The sequence below is a fragment of the Varanus komodoensis genome, unplaced genomic scaffold, assembly GCF_004798865.1.
Source record: "Varanus komodoensis strain SLA01 unplaced genomic scaffold, ASM479886v1 scaffold32, whole genome shotgun sequence".
Taxonomy (NCBI): Eukaryota; Metazoa; Chordata; class Lepidosauria; order Squamata; family Varanidae; genus Varanus; species Varanus komodoensis.
Window position 1 is genome coordinate 12,187,198 of NW_025335798.1, and position 16,074 is coordinate 12,203,271.

A 16,074-nucleotide genomic window follows, 5' to 3' on the forward strand; every position below is an offset into this window, starting at 1 on the left:
AAAACCTTCAAGAAAGAGGATAAATAATGAGGACTCTATTAATAAGGATCCAAACCAAAATATAACATTGTAAGAGTGGCTAATAATAGGCTATTTTGATAAATACTCAAAATCATATAACATGACCAAATGCTACACACAGGAGTATAATCAGTGGTCTCCTTTTTAAAGAAAAAGTAATGTTCAAATTGCAGTCTGCACCAGTGGAAAAATAGTAGACTGTGCACAAGTTAGAGCCACTACATTTAAACAACACAAAAAGAATACAGTGGCTTGTGCAGCACTGTTATCCTAACTTCAGTATTCCAAAGAAAAAGAATTCATTTTATTTTTATTTTATATTTATATCTTGCCTTTTTTCGTTTCAAGGAATTCAAGGCAGCTTACATAATTTTCTTCCTCTCCCATTCTTATCCTCACAACAGCCCCATTAAATAGGCTGAGCTGAGAGTTTGTGACTGGCCCAAAGTCATCGAGCGAGGTCTATGGCTGAGCGGGGACTAGAACCCAGATCGCCTCAGTCCCACACTCTTAACTACCATACCACACTGGCTCTCTAAGGTATAATCCTGTGCATATTTAAACAAGACCTACAATTACCAGTATTCCCCAGTCAGCATGACTCGCTTGGGAATACTGGAGGTTGTGGGACTTTTCCTGTCTAAATATGGACAGGATTAGGTAATGCCCTAATTCAGGGCAACATCACCAACACACAGGATCAGCAACAAACAGAAACAAAAAGTTCCAACTCTAGAATCTCTACAAAAAGCAGTAAAACAACTGAAGGTGGCTATTTGTATGAGTCCACAATGCTTATGGTTAGAAACTTAACTGACAAACTTCCTTTGAAACTCAGTGTGTGGGGGCGGGGGGGAGGTCAACTGTAAGTGAGCACAAATTAATGGGGAATGTGTGAAGCATGGAAAAGCAACGAACTGAGCCAGGGGGGCAAAGAGAAAAAGCTGCAGTGATAAATATAAGGAGGTGTGTCATGTAGAAGAGCCTGCAGTTTTCTCACATCTTGGGTGGCATTCCCTTGGTACATGTGCTCTAAGCTTTTTCATTATATGCTTGTGAGCGCTGTAGATGCTAAATTCACAGTTCTTGTTGCTGTAACAAACACTTGTTGATTCCTACCCATTTTGAAATTTGTAGTTTGGATTCACAGGTTTTCTGAGCTACAGGCTCTGAAAGCACCACACAGAATGGAAGGGGAGGAAGTGAATTACAATTCCATATACAGCATAACAACTGACAAAATACAAATGAAAACTGAGAAACTTACATTGTAGGCCTTGACTATGAGCTGAATAATATTTCTGGAGTCTTGGTATAAAATCTCTACCGTTGTTCCAGGGATAAGGGCTGTGAGGTTCTTTGTAAAAAAAAGGAATGGAGGGAAAACACCAAAAAGAACAAATATATTGAAACATGAACAAAGAAAATCCTATGCACAAAGGTTCAATATGACTATGAAATAAAGAACATAATTGAGCTCTTGGGAAATAAAGCATGGGAAATAATGTTCAAATAATTACAAGGTGCTACAAGCCTTATGAGGCTCTTAAGTAATAAGATTAATTAACAGAAGGTTGGACTGCCTACACGTCTCTTGGCAATGTCCCCCAAATAAGGATTAAATAATAGCTTATTTTGGTGCCCTTATTATCACCAATGTTGATCCATTTACTTTAAGAAGCTTAACTGCTTTCCACTGAAGTTCCATTCTCAAATTAACAGAGGAACGAAGCAGGTAAAGAGGAGCCCTTGCTTTGAAGTCAGATCATGAGCACGTTCTCAAATACTTTCCAGTTCCAAGCTGCTCTTTCTTCTCCCTAAGCACCAGACCTCTCATACTTTTGACTTAAGGGGCAGCAGTGGCGAAAGCTACATTCTCCAGCAGGTGCCAAACAAGGAACAAAACTCTTTCTTTCACTTCTAGCCCTTACCTTGTAAAGAACATAGTGACTTTTTGTCACTGCAAAAATGAGGTGAATATTGTTCTCGGCTAGTTTCTCCCCGAGAAGTGCAAGGGAAGGATAGTCCTATGGAGGGAAAGGAGAATGAACTTAGGAAGAGAAGGTTTAATAACAATTATTTTGCAAGTTTAAGACTGCAATCCTATACCTGTTTATTCCAGAGTATGTTTTGTTACATTTAACAGAACTTACTTCTCAGTATGCAGGCATAAGACTGCAAAAGACAAATGTAGTCAAAGAAAGATACATAAATGAGAGAAATTTCCAGACACAGCCAGCAATTTGAAATTCCCTTTGTTATATTTATGTATCAAGAAACCATGCATAATGGTCCATCTGAACCATAAGTTGCTCATTTTTTGCCATCAGGAAATAAATGAATTTGTGTAATCAGGCCACTTCACAGGTTGTTGTGATCATAGATGAATTACAGAGGATTCTATATGTCAGCCTATGACTTTTTTTTGTTTGTACTCACAATATTATGTTTGCAGAAAGAGATTAAATACATTTTTATTACTCATTTATCCCAGAAACTGTGAGGGTATGGGATTCAAACTAGATTCTAATCCAATCCATTTGCCATGGATAGATTTATTCACTAAGCAGTGATTTTGAAATATGTTAGACTCATTATCTCTTCCCCCAGTTCAAAGTTTTCCTTGTGTGTCTCAAGGCCATTTCAGTAACAGCAAACAATTCCTGGACCTCAAGGACTCCCATTCTTTTTCTGTGACCCATGGCCTCACCAGGGAAGGGAGATGATCTTTCAAATACTCCTGCTATTGTCTGCAAGTAGGGCAGTGTTGGTACAGCCACAGGTTTTTCTCTGAAGTGTCCCTTATGGACAATGGAGCTTTACTTCACAGCAGCCCAAGTCAACAAAATGGCTTGTGCTACCTAACCAATAATCCTAAATGAAAATGCTGCTCCAGAGTAACTGATTAGTCCCACTAAAGTGGCCAATCCCAGGACTGTAGCAAGAGTGTTTCCCCATCAAGTCGAGCTGCACAGTAGCTTGGATATTTTGACACTGGAAGCAGTAAATCACATAAGCACTTCTTCACTCCCCTGGCTGCAGAATGACAATATTAAGTTAAATAAGAGTGTGTTGCCTCATTTTTTCTTTTTTGCCATCATATATGTATTTTTACAGATTAAACCTCAAAAGCCAATGCAATTTCAGAATACATACTAATTTAGTTCTTAATTAAATGTAGTAAATTAATAATTAAGAGCAAAAAAATCTTTAGAATTATTCATTATATTTATATCCCGCCTTTTTCCTTTCAAGTAACTCAAGGCGGCTTACCTATTCTCCTCCTCCTCTGAGTCTTATACAACAGTAATCCTGTGAGGCAGCTTGGGCTGAGAGTCTGTGACTGGCCCAAAGTCACCACTCAAGCTCAGCTGAGTGGGGGACTAGAACCAACATTTGTTTTGTTTTGATTTTTTTACTGTGGGCCTTTACAATCTGGGAGCCTTATCCAGATTGCAAAGGCCCACAACACCTCATGCTAGGCTGCCAGTCTAAGTCAGGCCTCCTACTCAAGAACAAAAATAACAAAGATGTAGCTGCTAGACATTTAAGGAATGTCTTATAAACTTTCAATAGCATGCTTGCAGACTAGCTTTTCATGTAATTTCAAGGTTTGTTTTGCCAGTTACAGGAATGAAGATGTATATCTGTTTTGTTTACTCAGGAAAACAAAGGACAATTCTGTGTGAGGATTCCAGTCCATTGTCCTAGGACAGCCAGCTAGCAAAAACTAGCATGAGAGGAAGAGGAAAAGATTACATGCACATTAAAAGGGGCATGTAACTTGCAATTTGCTCAGCCTGCAGAAACAACACAATATTTATGCAAGCACAAAGCAGTTTTTCATCCAGAAAGCAGACAAACAACCTGCAAACTTCCTTGTTTAGTCAAGGCACAAATCTCATGCTTTATTGTGTTCAGGGATATAAGGAGTGGGGCACTGAGACAACAAGAGGCAAGCTGAGGTAGAAACAGAAGGCTGGTGCTGAGACTGAGATACAGTTGCTATCTGCAACAGCAGTTTTGTGTTTGGGGGTAATATGTTCCACCCTGATATGAAAACATTTTGGCGCGAGAGAAGAAGTGGACCCAGGAAAACAGATGCAGTGCAAACCTGTTTACAACTGCTTCCAGAAAAGGTATGCTCCCATCCATCACAGCATCTATAGGCTAATCGACCAGTGTGATTTTTCCCTCCTTCCCCAATCCCAATTTGATCATTTCTAAGAGGTAAAGACAGGACAGCTGCTGAAGTTAGAATTTCAGGGACCCTTAAGAATGATGCAAGCTGTTTTACTTGTCCATTTTGTTTAAAGAATACTAATGTAACATTGTGGACAATAATTTCTCTAGGGTTTGAATGTTAGACCAATGTATCCAATTTGGCACTTTATCTATGTATGCTGTCATGGGAATTAGAAACAGCTTTTCAAGGAATTTAGATGTACAATGCTTTGTGAAAGCTAGACAAGGATGATTCAACTGGCCAGGAAAGGGGTAAACACCCTGCCATGTATTCTCACCAGCTGACTGGATGCAGTATATTCATTGGCCTCGTTCAGGTGACACTGCCCATCATGTGGCTGCACCAGTCCAACCAGCTTCCCATCCAGTGCAACATGTGGGACATCATCTGTAGTGAAGACCAACAAGTGAGAAGCCTCCTTCCGCCATCCAATCTCCTTCTACACAAAAAATATAAAATAAATTGATCAGTCTGCATGCATGAATTAGCAGTTTTCAAGTTTCAAGTTGGCCTTAGCATAAGTATCTCTCATTACATTACAATGAGAGATACTTATGGCTAAGGTCAACCTGAAAGGGAAAAGAAGCCACAGCACATTCCTTTAAGCTCCTTGTAGAAAACCTGGACTCAAAAGGCTGTCAGTAGACAGCAAACAAGAATGCCACAGAAAGATAAAATTAAGAAATATATACTAAAATCCTCAAATTTTGTCACCAGAAATGTAATGCCTCCACTATAATGAAGGCAACAATCATAGTTACAATATAAAGAAAGAGATGAATGTTCATTTATTGGGGATAACTCTGAATGCTTAATATTGGTTGTGCAGAGACAGAGTAAGTAGCAAGATCACGAAATGCCCACCATACCACTGGTGAAGATGTGGAAACCAAAACCCCAACAATTCTGTTCCACGAAACCAGGTGCTATCTTCCCCTTCTGTCTCTTTCAAAAAATACTTCAGCAGCAACTTACTCCTGCCTCAGATTGGCAAAATGTTACACTACCTTTGCAAGCACAAGAATGTTAACTATCCATGCCCCTGACAGGCAGGTCCAGTTCTGTGTGCCATGGCAGAGTGCCACTGCAGCATGTCCAGCAGAGGCTTCTGCCCGGACACTGCTTTGTGAACAGCCAGGAGCCCCTTCTGTGACACCAGGCCCAAGCAAAATGCCACACTGGTTGTGAGACTGGCACAGAAAGCACAGCACAGAGCCACGGGAGTGATCTATAATCTTGCTTATTTGAAGGCAATACCTGTGAAAGTAAATGCCATGAAGATTAAGCAAAAAGTACAACATGTACACCTTGCATCTGTTCTCTATCAATTAGTCAACATGATTTAAGCCTGATTTGCTTCTTTTGAAATTCATCTAGGATGGTCGCTCAGGAAATGTAGCCCACAAGTTCAAGCCAGAAGAGTTATCCGACTCCCTATTAAAACCACAGTGGAAGTTATACTATTGAAAAGCTCAGCTCTGGAATCCAAGCAGTAGTAAGCATGCTGCATCTGTTCCTGCTACTTCTGAAAGAACATCCATTTCCGGCAGGCAAAGCAAAGGTGTGAAGAGCATTGCTAAAAAGCCACACCAGACTTTATTAGCAGCAGGTGCATCAATCTAGTGCGATCACTGGGTTCCCCTGCTAAAAGTTGGAAAGGACTCCCCCTCTCAGGAAGTGATAAACATATTAGCCTTTGATTGGGTTGACGGAAGTTTGAATCAAAGATGTCATTTTGCCAGTGGTAGAAATTCTGCCAGGGCAGCTGAGGAGGCCAACTGTGCCTGCACATTTAAGTAGCAGGCTGTTTCGGTCAGCGCAGTGACCGCACACACGCAAGTGCACAAGCACGTGTGTATGAATGTAGGCAACAGATTCTGAGCACCGTCCTCTTCAGTAAAATAACATATTATTAAAGTCAGAGCACATCATTGCATATTTCTACCATAATACAGTGGCAAAAAAGAAAGGGGTTTTATCACATGCTATATCAAAGTTCCAATGTAAAGTATGAACATTGTTCAGACAAAAGACAAGTTTAGTGAGTACTGGCAACAGATGCCACTCAAAGAGACCACTGCCAACACGTCTGCCATTTTCCCTCAAATAAAGACGTATGCTAGGAATAGTGTGCACAATACAGGGAAGCATAAAGGCGTCACACTTGCTTATTTTGCATTTCAAAAATGCTTTCCAAATAAACTAACGTACCTACTGGATGAAGTACTGCTCACATACTGTATATCAATGCAGGTTTGATGTGCACTGTAGCCCCTAAGCACATATTGCTCACAACAAGGCCATTCTAATAATTTGTTTGTTGGTCCCTTTAAAAAAAAGAAAGAACTCCTACAGTTCTGCTCAGCTTCCTATCTTCAATATTCCCAGCCTCAACATGTTTCACAGAACTGCAAAGATATCCAGGCTTCCACAACTCACCCCAAATCACTCACCTCACACACAGCTGCCTGCAAAATCGCATCAAAGCCGCCTTCTGGGGCGTCTCTGTTGCGCGAAACCTTCTGTTTCTGAACTTCTTCGTTGAACCTGTCAGCTTGGTCTGTGAGGGACAAAAGATGACGAAATCCAAAAGATGGAGCACAGCTTGGAAATAGTTTGTAACTATGAAGACAAGGAATAAAAAATAGGTATCACTGGCCTGCACATTAAGGTAGGAACTCCAGAGCACTCCTTACTTTTCATATTCATACACCCTGTAATTTAAATCAGTTATATTCTGCTTAATGTATAGCACACTAACTTTTTTGAATTGCTGATCACCTACAGATTTCATTCACAAAACTGTAATTCTCAAAGGTTCTCTCTGTAAGTAACGTGAAGCACCCCACAAATATGCTACACTGTGTATATAACGGATGAGCAGGCTCACCATGTCTTCTTCTCCCCTTCCTTCCACCTTGGTCATCCAGCAGGTGTACCAGTGTCCTTCACAGCAGAAAGTTTCTAGTTTCCGCCTCATTTCTCCTCCCCACTCCAATCACTACCCCATTTTGTCCGATGTCTTTTTTTCCCTCTTCAGAGTCTCAAAAAAGGGCAATTGGTGTCCTATTTTTGAAAATAATTCAACTTAAAATCGCACATTTCTTAACTTGCAGGGGAGGGGGGTTAGGATTTTTTCAATATGGGTAGCTTTCCAGGGTCAATTTTCTTGTCCATTTCAGCCTTCAAAGGAAGCTGCAAAGCGGAATAGGAAACATACATGGAAACTGATATGACAAGACCGAATATGAGCTAAGTCGTGCACAGTTGCCATGGATCAATAGCTGTCAGCTGAGAAACACCAATGAAGGGGGAAAATAGTGAAAGAAGGTGCCCCAAAAGAGGGTCAGTATCTGCCCCGCCAATGGAACATTTTGGCTTTTAAGCAATAACCAAGACTTCTCTGGGCCCTCTACCTTTTCAATATCCCACTGAGTCTCCAGCTAGTTCAGAAAAGTTATTAAATCCCTCCATTTTGTGTACCTTTTGGAGCATTTACTTCTACAGTTACTGCAGTTGTCCCACAGTTCAGAAAAAAACAAAGCAAAACACAGAAATAGTCACAAAATTAATGGCTGGGAAATAAATGGAGAAATTTTTGTACCTGTCAGGGAACTGCAGTAACTGTGGATGGAAGTCTGCTGAAAAGTAGCATGAAAAGCCAGCAGAGTTAGTGTCTCCCCTTTCTGGAGTAGCTGGAGCATAAAGAAGCGTTAAAAAGATAAGATGCCACTAAAAATGTCAGTTCATTACTTAAAATTGAGAAGATTACATTGCTACTGTACCCTACCTTTTGGTATACCTAATTTCACTGCTTTCCCCCCTTTTCTAGGTTGAAAAAAATAACCACTGACGCTCCCCCAAGGTGCCACATGGGTACCAGTGTAGTAACTATCTCTACTGATAGCAAGGTGAAATAGTGACATTAACTCTAACCCAATCCCAACATCTCACAGTGAAAGTGCTTCCTGGGTAGAACAACCCCTAGAACAAGCCATGTATTATAAGGTTGTTTTGCTGCTGAAAAATAAACCACCTTGCAGGAAATGGTCTGAGTTCAGATGATACAACAACCCACCATGGCTAGTTAGTCACAATGGCTTATTGTATCATGTGAACCCAATCAATAATAGTAACTCTTTTTTTAAGGTAAACAACCCAGTGCTAAATAGGTGTACACAGAAATATGCTTCTATGTCATCAATGGAACCAACTATTAAGGTAGCTTATTTAGGATTGGCACTTCGGCCTGATAAATTGGTTGGGGAATGTTCATGCATTATTTCAATGTATGTAATTAAATGAAAAAGCAAAGAATCTGGTCTGTATGGCTCTATTTAATACTACTGAGCTTAACCTGCACAGGCAAGCAAAATACCCACCCAATGAACAGAGTTCTTGTAGCTTGCAATACTTGGTTTTTGGCAGCATCAGATGTTCATAATGTGTTAGCTAAAATGACTTTCCACAAGCTGCTGCCCTCCAGATCTGCCGGGCTTTAGTTCCCAATGTTCTCTGGCAGGTTAATTAAAAGTGGTCTACTACAACAAATATTTTATTCCTGTTCTTGCCAAAGTGTCACAACCCTGGCAGCACTCAGGAACCCATTGGAGAAGAGCTGGCCCACAACAGCTGCCGTTCAGCTTTGGATAAAAGGAATGCAAAGAACTCAGAAACAACCTCTACCTTCAAGCTGTGCTACTCTTCCTTCATATAACTCCTTCACATATTCAAATAGTTGAGTGACAAACTCACTCCTCCATGTAATGCATATACTACTTTGCATTTTAGAACTGGAACAAGTAATGACTGTGCCCCATTTCACTAGCTGTATAGCTTTGTACAAATGATTACACTTAAATCTTACTTTCTCTTCTAAATCTGCACAGGAGTCCCTAGAAGCTTAGCAGCTTCAAGTTCAGTTATCTAATACTCTGCAACATGAAGCTTAGCACACACATCTTATTTCCTCCAATTTTCCTCCAGTTTTCCTCCAGCAGTGGGTTGGAGGAAAATTGGCAATTGTAAGTAATGTAGAACCACAACATTTTTTAAACTCAAAAAGCCTGTTCCCTCTGTATGTGGCCCTAATAGACACAGCCCAGACTACAATAGGGATTAATCATGCCTTAATGTTCAAACATGATGTCAAAACCAGTCTTCCTTCATAAAAGATTTCATAATATAAGCATATTGGATAAAAAGGATCCTTCAAGGCAAAAGGAAAGGCCTTTTAAAAATTGTTGCAGTCTCTATTCCACCCGACTCCTTACAACTAACTATTTGTTCTGTCTTAAATTGTAACATGATTTAGGGGTGCCCTATAAGGTCCTGATCCTTAAAGATCAGCAAGTCCAGACTTATCCCAGCAAACTACCAGCTCCCACAACTATTGGTTTACAGAGAGCACCTAAACTCCCTTCTTCGTATCTTTAGAACATGCTGTGAAATATGCCGATCTTCAAATCTATCTAGACCAGAACACAGCAATTTAAAAGAATAAGCATATATTTATTCAGTAGATCAATATTCCAAACAAATGATAACTGATCAATTCTGACAATTAAAACAATGGCTTTAAAAACTTAATGCCACATGTCTCTGCTTCCATTAACTTCCATTCACAACTTGTCTTTTATTCTACTAACCTAACAACCAATTCTTACCCTAGTTCTTCTCACTATCTCCCCATGCTCATCTAATGCCTTCTCTTTCCCTAACATCTCCTAAGTGTCCCCATTCGCCTTCTAACTGTCTTTCCAACTGCTGCCAATTCCACCCAGCACTCCATCCTAGGCAATCATTCCTCTACTCACTTCTGTGTTGCACTAAATGAAATGTGCCACTTCTGCTTTATACCCCAGGAAATAAAATGGTATCCCAGGCCAAAAATCCCAGCACCAGTTCCGATTCCCTTGAAAACATGGGTTACAAATCACAGGCAGGCCTGAAGACAAGAACACCCTTCTTTCCCTTGCTCAGTGCTCACAGCTATCCAGATGACATGCACATGGAATAAACAAAAATGCTCTCCACATGCAAAGGATGTTGTCCCAGGACACTGGCTTGCTTTATAGATTTTGTCCAGTTTCTACAACGCTATGGTTTTCTTTATCCTCCCCCCACCCCCACCCCTTTTTGGCAATATACTTGCAGACTTGATTCAGATCATCCCGGAGAGCAAGAAGTGAAAACAATGATAGTGTAGATCAGCAGTGGGCACCCCACAGCCTGGTGCCTGTACTCCCACCTCCACCATTCTTGATACGGAAGGCTCTTCCCTCCTTCCTTCTCAGCAGCCATGAGAAAAGAGCCATTTGCATCAGGATCTCTGAGGGAGCAGGTAGCAAAAAGGGACTCCACCCCTTCCCGCAGTGATTCCCATGTAGATCCCTCTTTCCTTCTTGCTGCTCGCAGTGGTCACTAGGATGTCTATGAGACTATGTATATGCATACAGCCCCCAACTCCCAAGCCGGCATCCCACATGTCTCATGGGGTTGAAAGGTTGCCCACCTCTGCAGCAGATGGGGCAAGCGCAAACACCTCAGGAATACTTAGGCCAAGGAACGGTAGCATCCAGTACTGCTGTAATCTCATGGATCAGAGACCAGGGCAGGCTAGCATGTTATTGTACCTAATAGGCTTTGAGTGACTGACACGAGGCACCCTTCAAAGCGAAAAAGCTCATCCCGGCTGCCAATTAATCATTCACTGCCAGTTTAAGCCATCAGCCAGCTTCCCTCACACTCAAGGTTACTTGACCCAGGATACGAGCTTCTTTGTCATAAGATCATGGGAGTCCCAGACAAGGGAGGGCATCCAAAACAGTTACGTGGAACTTGATGAACAGCCTGCTACTAAGGCAGCAATCCCAAAACCACTTGCTAGAGAGTAAGTTCTGTTGAACATGATGGGACTTACTTCAGTGTTACTTGAACCATTTATTTATGTCTTAGCAGACTACAGATTCTGCAGAGCACTATATTTTAAATTAGTCGGCATGTCCGCTTTTGCTGATATAGAGGGACTCCCAAGTAGGCTATATATCGTGACTTTTAAATGAACCTGCAAGCTGTGAATGTTTTTGCAAGCCTAGGGAGCTCAGTGAGAAATACTTTGCAGCATCCAGTGCTAAAAACAATTGCTGGCCTCTTGCTTACCCAGTACAAGGATTGGTCTGATATCTGGGTGCTGTGTAGGAAAAGGGAGAAATGTTCTTGTCCACAAAAGAGCCAAACCCAAGGCGAAAATTACTAGTCAGCTTTCCCATCTCTTCAGCCAGCTTGGTGCCTAGGTTCCGGATGGTGTCCAGATCATCCTTCATGGAAAGGGAAAGATCCATCAAATAATAGAGGTCCACAGGGTAGTCTTCTATCTGTCGAACCTGCACATGGAAAGAAGTTGGGTCACCTGTGGAAGCAGCAAATTGTAACAAGTTAATAATTAAAAGCAAATGCATTCTTTCCCTCTTTTGGTGCTGGATTTATTCAGTCTGTGATAGAAAATCCTTCTCCTGACCAGTAGCAGAAATATCCCCAAATTAATGGCTGAAGTATGAATCCTTCTGCAGAAGGCTTCCTGTTGCAACATGTAATTAATGTAAGATGCTGAAATCCAGACAGCATACTTTTCTTTTGGTATCGTATACAAGTTATTTCCCCAATAAAATTATATTAGCTTCCACTTTGCAGTTGGGAGAAAAGAGAGAGAGATGAAGAGAAGAGGAAATGAAGCAGTTCACACCATGAAGCTCAGCTGGCAATACCCACAGTCCTGCTGTTTTGCACTGATATGGTGGCTGATTTGTAGCGGGTGCCCATATAGGCAGCCAAACCCTGATGAGCCTCAGGAATAATGGTAAGCCAGGATAGTGTGGGCTTCAACAGCCCCTCAACCACTGCCAAAGCTGCTGAGATGGCCTGCATGAATGGACAGAGTGGGCCCCATAGGCTTGCAGTACCCCACTGGGAGCCCTTTTACTCCCGTTCTGCCACTCAAGGCAGTTCACTGAATAGCTTACAGTTAAATAGACACAATAAAAAGGATGGAGGGGGAAGAGGAAAATAAGCAAATTCATGTACCATGGGCAATGCATGAGACAGTTCGAGGGAAGGAGTAATCCAAGTGGAGTAGTTCTTAGCTAGGCCAAAGAGAAGGCTTTGCAGAGTCACCTCTGTAAGAATGGAGAGGAGGAGCCAAAATAGCAGCTGGACCCTGCCAAGCTGAGGGGAAGCCCTTCCTGTCTCACTTCTCCCTCGGTGGCAGTCTGGTGCAATGCCTGTGCACAAAGATGACTCCAGGTGCTGCAGAACTGACAGCAGTTTCCAAGCTGTTCAGCCTCACAGCATCCCAAATAAAAATATGGCTGGATTTTTCCAAGCATTTAGCTGCCTGTGCCATCTGAATTAATTTTGGGAGAAAGGGATATCAGCACAGTTTCTAGGCTGAAGAAGAGTTGATATCTGCTCTGAACCACCATTTTCCATGATTAATTGTTCTAAGAAAGAAAGAGAGAAAAGAGGCACTGGAATGCAGTATATTGGTAGGCTGGAGGGTTAAAATTTATTATAAAACTTCCGAGAATTATTTTTACTTGAAAGGTGGAACAGGCATTTAAAATGAGATGAAAGTGAAATCAAAACTGGGAAGCATTTCCAACTATTGATTTCTATAGCTGTGACTGAGAGCAATATCCTGTTGTACCCCATCCAATCACATTCTGAGCCCAAATTCTCGCCATCCTGAGTGACTTAGAAGCAGCCACCAAGCAAATTTTTCAATCCCTTAACTTTCAGGGCAGTAAGGAAGGGTTCCTGGACAACTCAGCTGAAATCATCTCATAACTAGCAATCCATAGAGCTGATGATTTTTAAAATATTTCCCTGACATTTATTATTAGGAGTTGTTTCCAAAACAGAAGTCTTGCTTATAACCATTAATTATATCCTGGCATAGCTTGTATAATAAAAGTCATTGGAAAGGATACAACAATAAAAATTATTTCTTCTGGTAACCAGGTGTGCAGATGGGAGATTATGGTTTCAGGGATGTACAACCATACTCCTCCCCCGTCTACATTCTAGAACAGTTAGCAAGATCAATGTACTTCAGTACCCAGATACAACACACTTGTCTAGATTTCCTCTCAGTAGATGGTCATCCGTGGTTGGACCTCATGGCCTTCTCAGCCCTATCCAACTCTACTATTTTCTGATTCTATGATCAAGAAAAAGTGATCCCAGAACTCTGGCCTTTCCTAATGGAGCCAGCATAAAATACTAGAGTTTCTTGCCCTGTTTCTGTATTGCAAACCTTTAAAGGTTAAGGTTTCCCCTTGACATTGTGTCCAGTCATGCCTGACTCTAGGGGGTGGTGCTCATCTCCGTTTCCTAGCTGAGGGACCCAGCGTTTGTCTGCAGACAGCCTCTGTGGTCATGTGGCCAGCATGACTAAACACCGAAGTGCACGGAACGCTGTTACCTGCCCACCCAAGTGGTACCTTTTCATCTACTTGCATTTGCATGCTTTCAAACTGCAAGGTTGGCAGGAGCTGGGACGGAGGAACAGGAACTCACCCCGTTGTGCAGATTCGAACCAGCAACCTTTCAATCAACCAGCCCAGCAGCACAGCGGTTTAAACCACTGTGCCACCTGCAGTGCCTGCAAACCTTTAGACAGCCTTTTAAAAAATATCCAAAACATATGCATTTTGTTTTAGACCCTACACTCTTGAAGTGAAACACCAAGGTGCAGAATGGTCTTCCCCAATTTGATGCCCTCAAGATGTTTTGGACAGCAGCTTCTATTGACCCCCTGCAATAGTCAGGAATGTTGGGTGTTGCAATTCAATTCTGAAGGCACCAGGTGGGGGACAGCTGAAGTTTCTTCAGATTATTTATTACACTTCTATACCACACAATAGCTGAAGTTCTAGCTATTGGACTAGAAAGAGAAACCTAACAGCAGTACAAAGAGTAAAAAAGTGTAACAGAGGCTTTACCTGTCAATGAGAGGAGCACAGGGTAGGCAGCAAGGTAAGCCTCTCTGTAAAGCTAATTCCACAAATGGAATAGGGTCATGCAGGGAAATATTCCCTCAGATAAGCTGGCCCAGAGCCATTTAGTACACGGAATGTAACAACACTTTGAATCAGGCAAAGATACAGATGGCCACCAGTTCAGATTGTTAAGTCCTAGGCTAATATGATCACATCGGTCAATCCTCATAAACAAACTTGCTGCTCTATTTTGGACTGTTCTAAAAGGCAGCACCATGTATAATGCATTGCAGTAATCCAGATGAGAGGATGCCAGAGCATGGATAAGTGTAGCTAGGCTATCTCTCCCCCAAAAAGGATGTACTTGGTATATTCTATGCACAGATATCCCCTAGGATTGATGCTAGATGGAAGCAGGGTGGTGGTTGGCAGTAGTAGAAGAGGGACGAATATATGTACACTGGCAAGAATGGCTAAAGAAAGGAACAGCAGATAAGCAAAGAGAAAAGACAGAGGGAAAGGGGATATTTTAGCTTCCATAAGCATGCCCTTGGTCTCCTCTCTTTCCCATAAAAGCCAGTTATAAGCCAGCCAACTTCAATTATGTGTACAGTTTATAAAGAGAGGGGCTAAAAAGGGCCTGTATATCATTTTCACGTTTTGTTATCATCGCTTTTAAAGCACTGCAGTTTTATTATGTTGCACACTGAATAAAATTTCCTTTTTCCCCAAGTAAGAATTTCACCTGCAGCCTAAAGATTCGCTGTGTAGAAGTGATTGATGTGACAGATGGGTCTGCTGAAGAAAAGCTTTTTTTCCACTCTGCCACTGCTAGCACACAAGAGTGGTTTGTTCTCATTCAGCAATTATTTTCTCTTTACAAATGCATTCTCCAGGACAATCCGGATGCATCATGTGGCAAATGATTCTGACTGTGTGAACTTGCCTTGAATCAAATGTGAACCTTTATCAACAGCAGGCAATACAATAAAATGTATTGTCATTTTATAGCATTAACTATAATATAGCATAATAGATTACAGACTCCAAAATTGCATCTCCTTTTTGTGTTTTGTTTCAATTGATTTAGTCAGCCCTCATGACGTTCAGAGAAGATGCAGGACCATCTATATCCTTTTTACACGCCATAGCTGATGATTTGCAATGGACAGAACAATCTATAGGAAACCAAATCCCTTTAAAATGCATGCTCCCCGGAGCTGCTGCTGTACTATGAATCCTGCTGTGCTATGAGAGCCATGAATGGAAAAAGAATGATTATGACAAGAAAAACATGCCCTTTCTGCAGCAGCTGCTGCAACCAAGAATGCTTAGCAACGGAATTCTGATAGATAACTTGTCAGTTTATATGAAATACCCCGGCATTTCTACTGTGGGGCAGGGAGAAATCAGGAGCATTGCATCGCTTATGCTAGGATGAGATAAACATTGGCAAACATCTTTGAAATGTAGAGGAAAGGGATCTAGATTCCTTATGAACCTGAGGATCCCACCAGAGAATCGTAAGAGGCTAATTATTAATAAATAAATCTAAACTCTGCCCTACAAATGGTCACTAGAGGAAAGGAAGGGGAGCTCATTCCCTCTGTCTCCAGTTTGCCTGGATGGTAACACAGCACAAAAATGCCAGGCACATGCACAAACATTTAATGAATCTGTCTTTCATACTGAACTTTAACTTCATTACAAAGGGCCTGTGTTTTAAAGACTAATATCAAAGGGCAAGTAGGTTTTTCATAAGTGTTGCAACTGTACTACTGCCTCTTCTCTGCAAACTCTTCCTGCAGC

General features: G+C 41.5%; 1 protein-coding gene across 1 annotated transcript in view; it reads right to left on the minus strand.

Annotated features, from left to right (window-relative positions):
• The window catches only part of ITGB5 (integrin subunit beta 5), an 81,279-nt gene that overhangs the window by 44,437 nt on the left and 20,768 nt on the right, over nt 1-16,074 (minus strand). Inside the window, exons 4-8 of the mRNA XM_044438323.1 lie at nt 11,429-11,678; nt 6,721-6,889; nt 4,545-4,706; nt 1,953-2,048; nt 1,289-1,378 (exon numbers count right to left, since the gene is read on the minus strand). Coding sequence (XP_044294258.1) covers nt 1,289-1,378; nt 1,953-2,048; nt 4,545-4,706; nt 6,721-6,889; nt 11,429-11,678 — 767 coding nt within the window. The remainder of the gene's footprint in view (nt 1-1,288; nt 1,379-1,952; nt 2,049-4,544; nt 4,707-6,720; nt 6,890-11,428; nt 11,679-16,074) is intronic.